The following is a 13,576-nucleotide window of genomic DNA, read 5'->3' as shown; positions in this document are numbered from 1 at the left end:
TTTCCCTTCTGACTTCTTTGCTCAAGAGGAAGTGGAATTAACCACTGTGTAATGTTTCTGACGGTGACGCACATGCTAGGTCATGTGCTTCGGTTACGTAATGCGACACGCCTGAGGTTCCTGGGCTCTTTCTCCCAGAATCATTAGATATTCAGCCGAGTCTCTTATCCAGTCATCCATTCATTAAACAAAAATGCATACAGCCTCTGTACATGCTAGGCATCTTGCCAGTCCCTGGAGAAGTTGAGATGGATAAGATCCAAACATGCACACGACTAGACATGATAAAGAATTCCAGGTGCTTTGAGGTAAGTGTGCAGAAGGTATGGGGGTCAGACAGATAAGGGAGGAGGGAAAGATGTAATACCTCGGGAAGAGTCAGGGAAGCCTCCCCCTAAGAGAGGAACTTCGAGCAGAATCCTGTAGAGGTGTAAGTCTTCTGCAACATGGTGCACGTGAATATAGGGGACAAGCCAAGTAAAGGAAATGATGTTTATTAAATAAAAAGCCTGATGTATTGGGGGGAACTTCAAATAATTCAGATTCTATTGGAGAATATTTAGCTGGAGGCGACAGTCAGATTTGCATCTTAGAGAGATCTCACTGTCGGACGTTGAAGAATAGGTTGAGGGGGGTGTAGGGGTTGAGGTTCAGAGAAGTGGGCATTATAATACCAGAGAAATAGCCATGGCAAGAAAGGAAGAGGATCTAAGCTAAGGAGAGGTTGATTATAAACATTTTAAGGAAGCAGGCTATACCGAGATTGATGGTGGATGATGTGTCTAGAGTGGGTGACAAGAATCAAGATGAGGATGAAAGGAATTTGGGAGGGAAGAGGATTTGTTGAGTTTGTAGTTGCCATTTCTAGTGGACAGCTGGATCTTTGAGTGTGGAGCTCAGTATAGCCTTGAGACAAATAATTGTCATCAGTAGAGAGATGGTAATTAATCTACAGCAAAGGGTACAAAGTGAAGGGACAGGTGGAACTTGCCCTGGTGTAAGACCTAGAAGACAGAGAGCCTTGCCCAGCTTGGTAATTGACTTAGAGGAGCCACTTTTCTCACCAACCCTCAGTTGCTTCATCTACGAAAGGAATGGCTTGGATAAGTCCTTGCGACTTTTATATACCTTGGTTCTTTGGACTTACATGAATTTTACTAAACTGAGTACAACATTCATTCATTGCTCATGTTTTCTATCTGTGTGTTGTTCATCTTTCAGAGCAAGGTTGCCTTGTCCCTGATATGCCTGTTATCCTAGCTTTTTCTACTCTCTCGTCAGCCTTCGTAGCTGAAAAATCTTCAGTTGCATTTAGAGAAATAATCCCCTCTGTATAAATACATTAGTTCTTATTCTACCCAGCCATCTTTCATTTTACAGAGCCATAGGAATTAAGGAAAGATAGATATGGGGCAGACGTAGGAATGACTTTGAGATTGCAAAGGTGATAGGCACAGGTTAGACCACCACCTCCCTAAAGGTGAAAGGCTAGACCAGGGCTCTGCATTTAGGCACATGCTGACCCTACTCACATACTGGGATGGCCCAAGCTGTGACTGCCAGATTTTCTGTCTCTGTCTTCTTCATATGGGCTGGAACCTGAGACCTTACCAGGTCCTCTCAAATCGAAAAAGAGTTACCTCTTTTACTCTTCCAGGTTCTTTGGACCCTGGGTTTGTGGCAATAATACTGGAAAATAAATGCATTTTCTTTCTCTTGTTTGGAGAAAAATTCAACGTTAATGTGGTGGGTATGAGGAGTAGAAGGAGAGAGAGGAGGGAGGGGCATGAGAGGAAGCAGGAAGCCCTTCAGGGATGACAGTGCTGGGGAGTCCCTGAAGGAAAATAGGCCAAAAAATGGCTATAGACTCCAGAGTTGTAGGATTTGAATCCACTACATTATCTGATTAAAATTATAAGCAAAACTAAATGGCTAACGGTCTATGCTGAATTCCAGGAATTTGTCCAGAAATGGTCTTTACATAGTAAGAAATTATAAAATTTGAGTTAACATTAGACCAGTAAGTGATGATGGGAAAAGTCATCTAGTGAGTTTTCTGGATATTTATAGCAGCGGTAATTAGCTGAGATGTCTTCCAGCTATCAGGAAGAACCAACATTCCCCAAATAATGTCTTCAGTCAGTCTTTGAAACTCTACCAGTAGTACTTTGCTCTGGGACCCAAAGGTTTTGGGTCGTCATGAAAGTGAATAAACCAATAGAAGACTAGCATTCTAAGTTGTAAATCAGTCACAACACCTTAGCAAGAAGGAGTACCATGTCTTTTTTCCTCCCAGTATTGGTGGGTGGTGGGAGGAGGGGAGAAAGCAGAAAGGCTGTGGGCACTTGTCCCCTGAGGGTGACAAGCACAGGCACCACCTAGTGGAGGAAAATATACCAAAAAAGGAAGAAAACTGGAACTATGGACAACTTCATAATTTCGTCTGAGGACAGTCCTCACGAGGGTTATAGAATCCTAGGAGGTCTCTGCTAGAAGGGTCTCTAGGGCCATATTGATAAACTCTACACTACCCCATTGTTCAGATGAGGGAAATTGGTCCCTAGAGGGAAAGTGACTTGTCCAAAATCATACGGCAAGCTAATGACTGCATTGGTCTAGAGCTCTTCCTTCTAAAATACACCCGGCCTTCTTTAGACAGCCTCAGGAGCTGATCTTGGGTCTCTTCTCCAATGTCACCTCTCATGACAGCCTCCCCTCACCACCAGATTCAAATCTTATTCCTCCTGTGTTCCTACCCCAACACAGCATTCCCTAGACCCCTTTCTCAACTTTATTTTTCTTTTTAAGTATTCATCTGACATTATGTGATATATATATGTATATATACACACACACACATTCATATATACTCTGTCTCTGTCTCCTATCCCCAAACCCCTACCCAGAATTTAAACTCCCTGAGGTAGAGGTATTTTTCTATTTTTTTACTGCTCTGCACTCATAGCCTAAAACTGTTCCCGGGACATAGCAGAAACTCAAAATATATTTGTTGAATGCTTTGGCAGGGAATGGAAAAATTTTACTTTGTCTCTTGTTTTTATCTGCATTGCTTAGGTTTTTTTTACAATGAGCATACATTGCTTTTGTAAAATGAAACAAAGTGTTTACTCAGTTTGCCTTTCATTTTAGTTTATTCATTTATTTATTTGACTATTAAGATGATAGTAATAAATCTTTCCTGAGTTGTAAGGAAGGGAAAGACAACTCCTGGCTTTGCCAAAGGAGATAAAGTATGTCTAACTTTTAGAGTCACCGAGAGTATTAGAAATAACATGTGGCAAGGTCCAGACACACGTAATACAGATATGAATTAACATTTGCTGGGTTACCCCATAGTCTAGATTCCACTACTAAGCATTTTCCACATAGAGGTCCAGTTAATCTTCAAAACGACCCTATGAAGTAAGAGCCAGTGTTATCTGCACTTCACAGATGGGAAAAGTGAAACTTGGAGATATTAAGTAACTTGCCCAAGGTCATGCAACTAGCAGGTGCGACAGTCAGGAAATCAAACCAAGGACTCCTAGTCCTACAGCCAACCACTGCAAAATACTTCCTCAGTAAACACATGCTCCTGCAGGTCATCCCCTCATGGCTCTAGAAGGCTCTAGAATTGCTCCCTGGGCAGTTGGGGATGGAGAGAAATAAGGAACCAAAAAAATGAGAACTAGGAATATGAGTAGATGTCTGTGTCTGTGAGTGTGTGTGTGTGTGTTGTCACAATACTTCCTGAATTGTCACAATGACTAGCAGATCCCATGGAATCCTTATGCACAGGACCAAAGATGCTAAACATTTCACAATATGTGGGGCAGCCCCTTACAGCAAAGACTTTTCTCACTCAAAAGCTTCTTGCTGCCCAGCAAGACTCCATTTGCCCCTTCTACATGCCCCTCCTAAGACGCCCCTCTACTTCTGATCATTTTCACCTGAGTTTGCAAGTATACAGAGAGGAGGGGAGAGAGAGCTCCTCTAGTCTGAGGCCTGGACTGTGTCTTGACTTTCAATTAATCTTTGTGTGACCTTGGGAGAGTCCCCAATCCTCTCCAAGCTGTTGCCTCTGTATCTGCAAACTTATCAGCTCACAGAACACACACAGGTCTGAGACTTCACCTCCTCCTGTGGCTCTCAAACTCTCTTAATATTTTTAACTTTTTATTAGGGAAATCTTCAGCCACACACAAAAGCAGAAAGAAAAATGTATTGAAGCCGAGAAGTTTTGATCACCTGGTTTCAACAATTGTTATCAATTTGCCAATCCTCTTTCACCTACCACCACTCTCTGGAACACCCAATTTTTTTTTTCTGGAGCTTTTTAAACAAACAAACAAAGTAGACATAACATAATTCTAGCCATAAACACGTCAATATGCGTTTATAAGAGATTAGGATCTTTTAAAAAAAACATAGTAACAATATTATCATCACACCTACCAAAATTAACAATAATTCCTTAATGTCAGTGCATATCGATTCAAACTCTTGGTAATGGAGGAACATATTCCTCCAAATGGAATGTTGTAGAATCACACAATTTAAGCACAACAAGGTGAAGGGAAGGTGGGGGGAGGCAGAGCCCTGCCCTTCGGCCTCTCCCCAGAGGCTCCCTAAGATTGTGGGGCACAGTTCTATCCCAGCCCTCCTTTTGCATCCTGAGAACACTGAGGCCCAGAGAGGAGCAGTAAATTGTCAAGGTCACATAGCAGTAAGTGGCAGGATGTGGCAGACTTGTGAAGTGCCAACATCAAAGGACTCCAGTGAGGTCACAGGCATGAAAAGGTTTGCTAACTCAATCACTATTTATCATCCGCAGCATGAATGATGATAATAAAGGCACCTTTTTCCAGGAATGACCTTGACACTGATTGCATGGATCACATGGACCTTAGTCTGGTTCCTCCTAATCATGATGCCACGTGTGCTGCGTTCTGAGCTCAGCCAGGAGTTTCCTCTGCTACTGTCTCCCTGGTCCCCATGACACCCTATGAGACGGTGGCATTGACTGGAACCACATCCAAAACCCTCTCTCCAGAGGCCCCAGTGGTTGGGTCAGAGACCACACAGGTCGTACAGTGCAGAGGAAGCCAAACCTGAACTCTGACCTCCTGATCCCCAGTTTCAGGTCTTTGAACAAGCCATAGGGCAAAAATTGGCAAGTCAGTTCTCGGTTACTGGCGTCAGTATCACAGCTGAGCATGTCCAGTCACTGCACCAGGACAGGACGCAGAGCGCTCAGTGTAGTAAGAAGGAAGACAGGGGGGCAGCGAAGGAAAAGGAGTTAGACTCCAGGCAAGGAGCAGCTAGAGAGGGGAGAAATAGGCACCTGCTAGATTCCTGAGCACTTTGCAATTCGAAGATGAGGTACCAGCTGCCTGTAGAGGGGAGTCTTCCTACCTGTGGTACCTGGAGAGCTTCTCTCTTCCTCATCTGAGACACCTGCAGCCAGTTCTGGTTTCAGAGTGATCTCAAAGAGAAGGGCTTTGGAAATAATAGGAAAACACATCTTCCCACTGGATGAGTCCAGAGCAAAGTGGTGAATGCCTCAGAGCTGGGCTTTCCTTTTTCCCAGCCCTTATACCTGTTCAGAGAGGCTCCCCACCCAAACACTCCCAGAGAGTCATTTGAAATCAGCGGCAAAGAACTCAATGTGTGACACCTGCTCCTCTTTGCAAGCGTGTTCACATTACAAGAAGGCACCAGAAGGAGAGAACATGGCTTAGCACATAGGAATGGCTCTGCAAAAATGCAATGTCAGGGGCTATGGCACCCAGGGGTTTGGAGTGAGCAGGGAAATTCAAAATTGGAAGAGGGGTCCTTCAGCGATGGGACTGCTGAATTTCTCTAAAGGCTCAGCCACCAGCCAGTTCAGTAACCAGGTAATGTCACTTCCCCGTTGGGCCTCAGTTTCCCCACTTGCAGAACAGGAGGATATTAGACTGAATCATTAGTGATTCTTCTCACTGGTGGCCCTTCAGCCTTACCTGAGAAGGCTTTGAAAAATACAGGTTTCTAGGCCAACCCCGAACCCATGACATCAGAATCCCTGGGATGTGTGTAGCCTGGGCAGCATGATGTTTTACAAGCTGGTGATTCCAAGTGCAGAGAAGAATGGGAACCACTGGACCAACTGACCTGCCAGGCTCCTTTGGGAGGTGGCAGTCTGTGACTATAGTTTAATTCTGGTTGTAACCCTGGGCCTCAGTTTCCCTGTTGAACAGTGAGCTGCCTGACCCAGATGACAGCCAAGTCCATGGCCAGGTTGACCACACACAACACACACTCCTGTGCCCCACCCACACCTCTGAGGCTCAAGTTTCCCTTCTTCTGTGCAAAGGAGAACGGGAAGCGTTCCCCTGGGTTCTGCAGCCTCTACACCCCTACTTGTCCACTGAATGGCAGCTCAGGGGAAAGTGAGACTCTGAAGAGCATCTGAGGAAGGAGAAGAAAGCATGTGACAGTAGATCTGTGACCTAGGGTGTGGCTTCTGTTCCCAGGGGTGCATACTCTCCTTGGACACTAACTGGTTTTCCTAATTACAGATCCCAGGGGTTCTAAACCTAACTTCGGCTCTTACTACAAAGGGGTCATCCCAGCAGATCAGGAAAGAGGAGATCAAAGTGAAAGAAAAGAATTTGAAGGAGTGTAATTGTTTCCCCAAGATACACTGTCTACTTTAGACAGACTCCCCCCAACTTAAGATGGGAAGCCCTAAAAATGCACAGACCCCACTTTCTGAAGGCCAACTTAGCAGACTGGGGGAGGAGGATGCGGCTACTCACTAGGTCCAGCTACCCTGAATGAATCCCTAATACGAGTTGGCACTGTGTTAGGTACTTTCTGCATGTTTATTTCATTGAAACATCCTGACAGCACCATGCCCATTTTACAGATAAGGAAACCAAGGGATGGAAAGATGAAGGGACTTGACTCAAATCACACAGCAGGCAACTGGTAAGAGAAATTCCAAGCCTGGTCTGTCTGATAATTTGATGTGAAAGGAAAAACAGATCTGCCAGGTGAAACCCATGGCTCCAGGTGAGATTAATACTGATTTCCCATTCTCTTTAATCTGCAGGTATATGGTTGGCACATGGAGAAGCAGAAAGGAATGAAAATGTTCTGCGGAAGGATTAAGGAAGAGAATGTGAGTCATTTCTTCTCTCTCCAAAAAGACTGCTGACGCAGGGAACAGGCACTTGGGACTCGAGTTCACATCTGAGCTCTGCCCACCTGAGAACTGTGGGACTTTGGACCAAGTCATTTCAACTTGCTGAGACTCAGATTCCCCTTTTGCAAAGTAGGGGCAGCGATGCCCACATCCCGGGGTATATACGAGGACAAAATGCACAGGCACAAGGCATGTGTCAAGCATAGTGCCCAGCACTGGGGGCACCCAGAGAGAGTCAGTTTCCTTCCTGCCTTTAAGTGTCCTCAATCCAGAAAATCAAAACTGAGATCTTTTGGAAAATAGTGTCTAATAACAAGAGTGAAGTTCGTCGAGCATTTACTATATACCAAGTCCAGTTCTAAGCACTTTCCATGTACGAGTTGAGTTGGCATTCACATCACCCTGTGAGAAGTACTTGTGCCATCACCACTTTGTACATGAGGAGATGAAGCCCAGAGGAGTCAACTAGCATGCCCAAGGTCACACAGCTCCTTAGCGGCAGAGGTGGATTCACACTTACGTCACCTGGCTACTAAAACTAGGTTCTAACCACTGCAACATTCTAGAACCCAGGTAGGGCTATGGATAGTAGGGGAGAGCCGTGTTAATATATCGGCTCCTTATAAACTTAGCCTTGGCTGCTCCAGGGATTCTGAAGTGGGGAAAATGTGGGTACTGTTTTTTGAGAGTTGAGTGGGCAATAGGAAGTGAAGGCTGCAGAAGGGAGGGGGAAAAAAACCACTCCTGAGCGTAACCAAAAAACTCAGTCCAGTCTAACATTTGGAACAAAAGGAAAAGGGCTGGCAAGCTGAGGTGCTGCATGGGATTCAGGTAAACCCCTTTCTCCTTCTGAGCAGGAATTCCCAATCACTATGGGAAGGGGTGGGAGGAGGGCAGGACTTGTGGGGTCCACATTTCACTTATCTAACAGGTCCGGGAGAAACTTTAACAAGATTAACTGCTGCTCAGGGCCTCTGCTCCACGGAGCAAATTGAGTCCATTGTTTTCTTTTTCTTTCTTCCCAACTGGAGGGGTCTGTGTGTGTGGTGGTGGTGCGGGGTGGTTGGGGATGAGGGGCAGGGGTCTGGATCCTGCCTGGTGTGGTACAAAAGCAAAGAGATGTGTCAGAAAGGAGCCCCAGCCCCGGACTTGAAAGGGAGCCCAACTTGCCATGCGTGAGAGCTGCAGGCTTTGGCTGGGGGTCTGTGTGTGGGGTGAGAGGTGATGGCGTTTACGTGACAGGTTCTCTCAGTGGTGAAGGGGGCAAGGCCTGGAAGTGGAGATGCCAGGGACTAAATCCTAGGAGCTGTGTCATCCAGCACACACCCCTCCCCTCTCTGTGTCTCCTTCTCCCCATTCGGCCCAAAGGAGAACTAACTGGTTTGAGTAACCCCTGCTCGTGTGAGCCTCAAGGGGTCCTCCGCTCCTAAAGACCATCCATCCTTGGTGGGCTCTCCCGGGAATCCTGCACACACCAGCACCTTGTAACTTTGGCTTTGTTTTTGCCTGCATATGCCCTTCCCGTTTTATTTATTAATATATATATATATATATTTTCTCCTTTCCTTTCAGAAAAATAAAAGGCATGTTTTCTGGGCTTCAGAAGCAAACTGCTCCTTCCTTCGCTCTTTCCTCCTGTCTCTCGGAGAGCGCCTGTCTGAACTGGTGTCAGTGAAGTTTGAACCGGGGCAGAAATAGCATCCCCGGGCGGATAGCCCGCCTACCAGGAGCGGCAAGGCCTGCCTCTGCCAGACGACAGACCCGGTTAACAGCGCCGTAAAATTAGACCTTTACGAAACCCAATTGAATCCCGCCGCAGAGAGTGATGTCAGGCGGCCTGGCCTGACAGCGAGGCAGCAGCCCTCTGCCTGAAATAGCAGCGCGGTCCCTGCTGAGCGATGACTGCTCTCTCAAGATAGGTGACCAGGGATTCCTAGGAAAGTGGCGACGCCCAGCCAGAGAAAGCCAGCGGAGGTCACACGGCAAACTGGGCACCTGAGGTCGCAGCGGGACGCTGAGTTTTGGCACCCCGAGCCCCTGCTGCCCACCTCGGATCCTTCCTCTCCCAGCCCAAACTTACATGAAGGAGGGAGCTGAGAAAGTACTTCTGCAAAGAACCTCTGTTTGTTTGCTTTTTAATTCAAGGAGAAGCAGGTTCTTTTTAGTCCAACGGTCTGTACCGTGTGGAGGATACGCAGAGTGAGCCTTTTCTGGCTCGGAGCCAGGTGTTTACACACCGCCGAATCTGGCTCGGACTCAACTAGGGGAGGGGAAAAAAATCCACCAGAATCCTCAGGGGAAAGAAAGCTCCTGGCTTTCTGGTGCTACACGACAGCAGTGCCTTTTCTTTCTTTCTTTCTCTCTCTCTCTCTCTCTTTTTTTCGTTCTGAGAGGAATGTTATTTCCACACATAAAATGGACCAGGCATTTTATACAAGCAATAATAACCTAACGTCCCCCATCCAATTAAAGTATTTTACTGCAACAATCTTTGTGCGAGAGAGTGAATGAGAGCTCAAGAGAATGCGTGTGAAGAGAGGCTCCTTGACTGAATTATGGACACTTATAAAGCAGTCTCCTGTGGAATCCCAGGTGTTTTCTACATATATATATATATATTTTTTAATGCATTCGCTACCTTTTCATGGATGATACCTGTATAACCCTGGCTCTCCTCCCTGGAAGGGAAGCCTTCCAAATCACTGGTAAGACAGGTAAAGACCAGGAAAAACCAGACCCACACAGTTGTTTTCTTTTTTTTTTTTTTTATCACCTCCTAGCAGCAGGCTCTATGTTTTTCATATGTTTGGAAAAAGAAGTAAACACGACACAGCCCAGAATTATCGCCACCATCGCTATGATTATGAATAACACCTCCTCTGCTCCACGTTAGACCCTCCTCTGGCTGACTAGGGCTTGGGAGTTAAAAGTGAATGAGCTCGGTTTCCCTCTCCTTCCCGGAGGAAAAAAAAAAAAGGAAAAATAGCATGCGATGACGTCAGCTGTGGGTTGGGGGGGGAGTCATTCTATTGCTCTCCTTTGGTAGCTGGAAAGTGGAGGATTTCGGGGGGCATGTTCTTGGTATAGCAGAAGAGTTCGGGTCTCCTGAGGGGACTTCATGTAAATAGGACAGTCAGCAGCGCATCATTTGCGGAAAGTCTAAGCCAAAGGAAGATAGAACGCAGCAGAACTTCCCGAAAAGCTCAGAGCTGTCCCTTCTAAGAAAGTGTGTGTTTAAGGGGGTGGGATCGCAAGCCGCCTGCACACGTTTCCTGGCTGAAGCGAAGGGGGAACCCCTACTCTCGCTTTAAGACGTCCCAGGTCATGGCAAGATTGTTTGTGCAGGAAGGGAATCTCCCAGACGGAGGAGGCAAAACTTTCCTTCTCTCCTCCGGCGCTGCTCCCCCCTCGGCGCTCCCCAGTTTTATTAAAGGCATTTCCACAGATTCATTTGGAGGGGGAAAAATGGATGTTGGAGCATTTCTAAGGTTTGCAACCCTCGCAAAGTGTCCGGTTTCACTATGGGCTTTGCGAAGGGGAGAGAGAGGGAGGGCGAGGAGGGAGAACTCAAATTCATTACGGGCTCATAAAAGTCCCAAATGAGAAAAGCGCCCCGTTTCGCGGCCGAGCCTGGGGAAGGCTGGCGGGGTGTGCGTTAGGAAGGTCTCGCCCCAGCCCCGAGTGACATAGGATGGCAGTGTGTGTGGCTGGGGGCCGGGCAGGGGGTGAATCCCAGAGGCAAGCTTCCAGCAGAGAGCAACTTTGGGGCACTTCGAGGACTTCTAAGTCCTGGTGATCACAACAACCTTGTCCTTGCCCGCTTTCAGTGTAACGGGGCCTAATGAAGGGGGGTTACCACCATTAAAACGTCAAAGAAATCAAAGGTCCCCTAGCCTCCTTTCGCATGCATCCCGATCCTGTCATCCTCCCCTTCATCCCAAACGGAGACGGAGTACCTCTGGCCATCCCGAACACGGGTTGCGTGCACTCAGCTCCCTGGAGGCCAGCCCTCACTGACTGAGGGTCTCGGGGCCGCCAAGATTGCTCCTCACGCTCCTCCCGGGGGCCAGGCAGCGAAGCCTTCTGAGTGCGCCCATTCTACCGATGGGGCAAAGTGAGGCTCGCAGTTCGCCTGGGTGTCTCCGCGCCGCTCGCAGGGCGGCTCCCGTACAGACACACCCGCAAGCCCCCCACCCGCCACCCACCCACACGCGCCCAGGCACCCGCGCGCCCCTAGGGCCGCGGGGACGGTGCAGCGCCCGCCGGGGCGCCCTCGCCTACCTGTGATCACCGCCGGAGACCTCTGGCCCCCCTCCGCTCGCAGCCACACTTGCAGCGTGAACGCGTCCCGGGGCAGCTCGAGGTCGGCCCGGAGGCGCAGCTGCTCGCCTCGCCCGCTGAAATAGAGCGCCCGGCTCGGCGGGCTCGGCTCCTCGGCGGCGCCCCTCGCCTCCCGCTGCTGCCGCCGCCGGGGGACGCGCACGGCTTCCCAGGCACCGCCCGGCGGCGGCGGCGGCGGCGGCGGCGAGGCGCGGCGGCCGCGGGCCGCCCGGGTGGCGCAGGTGGCCGGGCCGGCGGCGGGGCGCGGGGGGCGGCCGGCCCGCGGGTCTCTCCGGGCCCGGCGGGGGCGCTCGGCCAGCCCGCAGCCCAGCGCGGCGCTCAGCAGCCCCAGGCGCAGCACCCAACTCCAGAGCCGCATGTCCGACGGTCCCCCCCGCCCCCCCTTCGCCCCTGCACCGCCGCCCGGAGCTGCCAGCTTTGGGAGCCTCGGCGCCTCGACTTTCTTCGCTTCTTCACCCTTCTTGGGCGAGCCCCCCCTTCCACTTGCTTTTTTCTTTTCTTTCTCGCTTTCCTCCTCAAGGTGTGTGCTCCACTCCCCCCACCTTTGAAAAATACAGTCCAACTCCTCCTGGTTGGCAATTAATTTCTCTCCCCTCTCCTTTATCTGCCTTATTTTCCCCCTCTAACAGCTGGTTGCCTTCCTCCTTGTTTTATTTCATTTTATTTTATATGATTTCTCGCTCTTAAAAAAAAAAAGCTCCTCTAAGACACTGATCCGCTGAATTCCCTCCCCCCAAAAGATGCTCTAATTTATTTATTTTTTGCGTCCTTTATAACACAAGCCACAGCCCCCTTCTCCCCCCCAGTCCCCCCTCCCCTCCCTCCTTCTTCACAAAATGAAAGGAAAGAGGGGGAAAAAATCCCTCAGAAGATGAGTAAACAAGCGTATGCTAATCTGCTCCCGAGCGCTCCACCTTCCCAATTGAATGAGTCCCTGTTAAAACTGCGGGGATCATGACTAATCAATCAGTTTGGAGAGGCCGAGCTACCCAGCCTTCCTCCACTTTGCCGTTTGCCTCCTTTCCTTCGCTGCCGCTTCTCCACCCCCTCCTTTTTTTTTTTAAGAAGACAATCTTAAAGTAACAATTTAATGAAATTCTGTACACACCCCCTTATGGTCCTCCCAGCTCTCCTCATTCCTGCTCAAAACGCACATTCCTGTTTTTGTTTTGTTTTGCTTGCTTTTTTCCCCTCCCTCACCCCCCCCCCCCACCTCCTCTTATTTTTTCTTCCTCCTGGCGGGAGAAAAATCTATCTCTTTTCTCAGGATCCCCTTTGCACTTTGCTGGTAAACCTCATCCTTTTCTATAGCACATAAAGAGTCTTGAAACTTGATTCTCAGATTTTTAAAAATGCTCTCTCTCTCTCTCTCTCCTCTCTCTCTCTCTCTCTTTTCTCTCTCTCCCCTCTCTCCCTTCCTCCTTTCCTTTCCCTCTTTCTTTTTCTCTCCCTCACTCTCTCTCCTATTCTCCTCCCTCTCCTTCCTCCCTTCCTCTCTCTTCCTCTTTCCCTCCTCCTTTCCCTTCTCTTTTGCCTTCCCTGCTCTTTTTTTCCTTTCTCGTTTTCCCCCCTCTCAGAATTTCCTTAAAGTTATGCAATGAAGAGCGTCCCCCCTCTTCCCTGAGTCCCCAGTGCTGTGCCTCAACTAACCCAAATGTTGTTTCTCAAAGTCCTCATGGGATCAGAAGAAAACAGAAGAAAGGCATTTCTCAGGGCATTTGCCTTTCAGAAGCTGTAGACCAGCACAACTGGGTCTCTAAATTCCCCCGGAATACTCTTAAAAATATTCTGTTAGTTGTTAGAAATTATTTTAATTTTACATGAAAAACATAAGAGAAAAATATTAATTTGCCTCATTTTTTTTCAACGTAAGCAATTCAGGTCCTCTGACATTGTTCATGTCATTGGTAAGGATCTGACCATTTGCTGCTTTGTAGAGATCTGTTTTTGAACTGGGACATATATGTAATTTTTTTTAATTCTTTTTTTCCCCCTCTTTATGGAACTCAAAAGCTCCCCCTTATGGCAAAACAGTTCTTCTTTTTT

At 48.2% G+C, this 13,576-nt stretch overlaps 1 protein-coding gene and 1 long non-coding RNA gene across 3 annotated transcripts in view; one reads left to right on the top strand and one right to left on the bottom strand.

The window, feature by feature from the left end:
* PAPPA (pappalysin 1) overlaps positions 1-12,285 on the bottom strand; it is a 244,615-nt gene extending 232,330 nt beyond the window's left edge. The window contains exon 1 of the mRNA XM_012768795.3: positions 11,471-12,285. Within this exon, the coding sequence (XP_012624249.3) occupies positions 11,471-11,888 (418 nt within the window). The 5' untranslated portion in view covers positions 11,889-12,285. The remainder of the gene's footprint in view (positions 1-11,470) is intronic.
* On the top strand, positions 160-9,677 carry LOC142874305 (uncharacterized). Of its 2 annotated transcripts, XR_012922130.1 has the most exons (4): positions 160-308; positions 6,911-6,972; positions 7,097-7,378; positions 8,762-9,677. It is a non-coding gene; the product is annotated as an uncharacterized LOC142874305 (long non-coding RNA). The 2 variants fall into 2 exon arrangements; XR_012922129.1 differs by lacking the exon at positions 6,911-6,972.
* Positions 12,286-13,576: the final 1,291 nt, after the last annotated feature.

Source organism: Microcebus murinus, chromosome 12, assembly GCF_040939455.1.
Source record: "Microcebus murinus isolate Inina chromosome 12, M.murinus_Inina_mat1.0, whole genome shotgun sequence".
Lineage (NCBI taxonomy): Eukaryota > Metazoa > Chordata > Mammalia > Primates > Cheirogaleidae > Microcebus > Microcebus murinus.
This window is presented reverse-complemented; position numbering and strand designations above follow the sequence as displayed.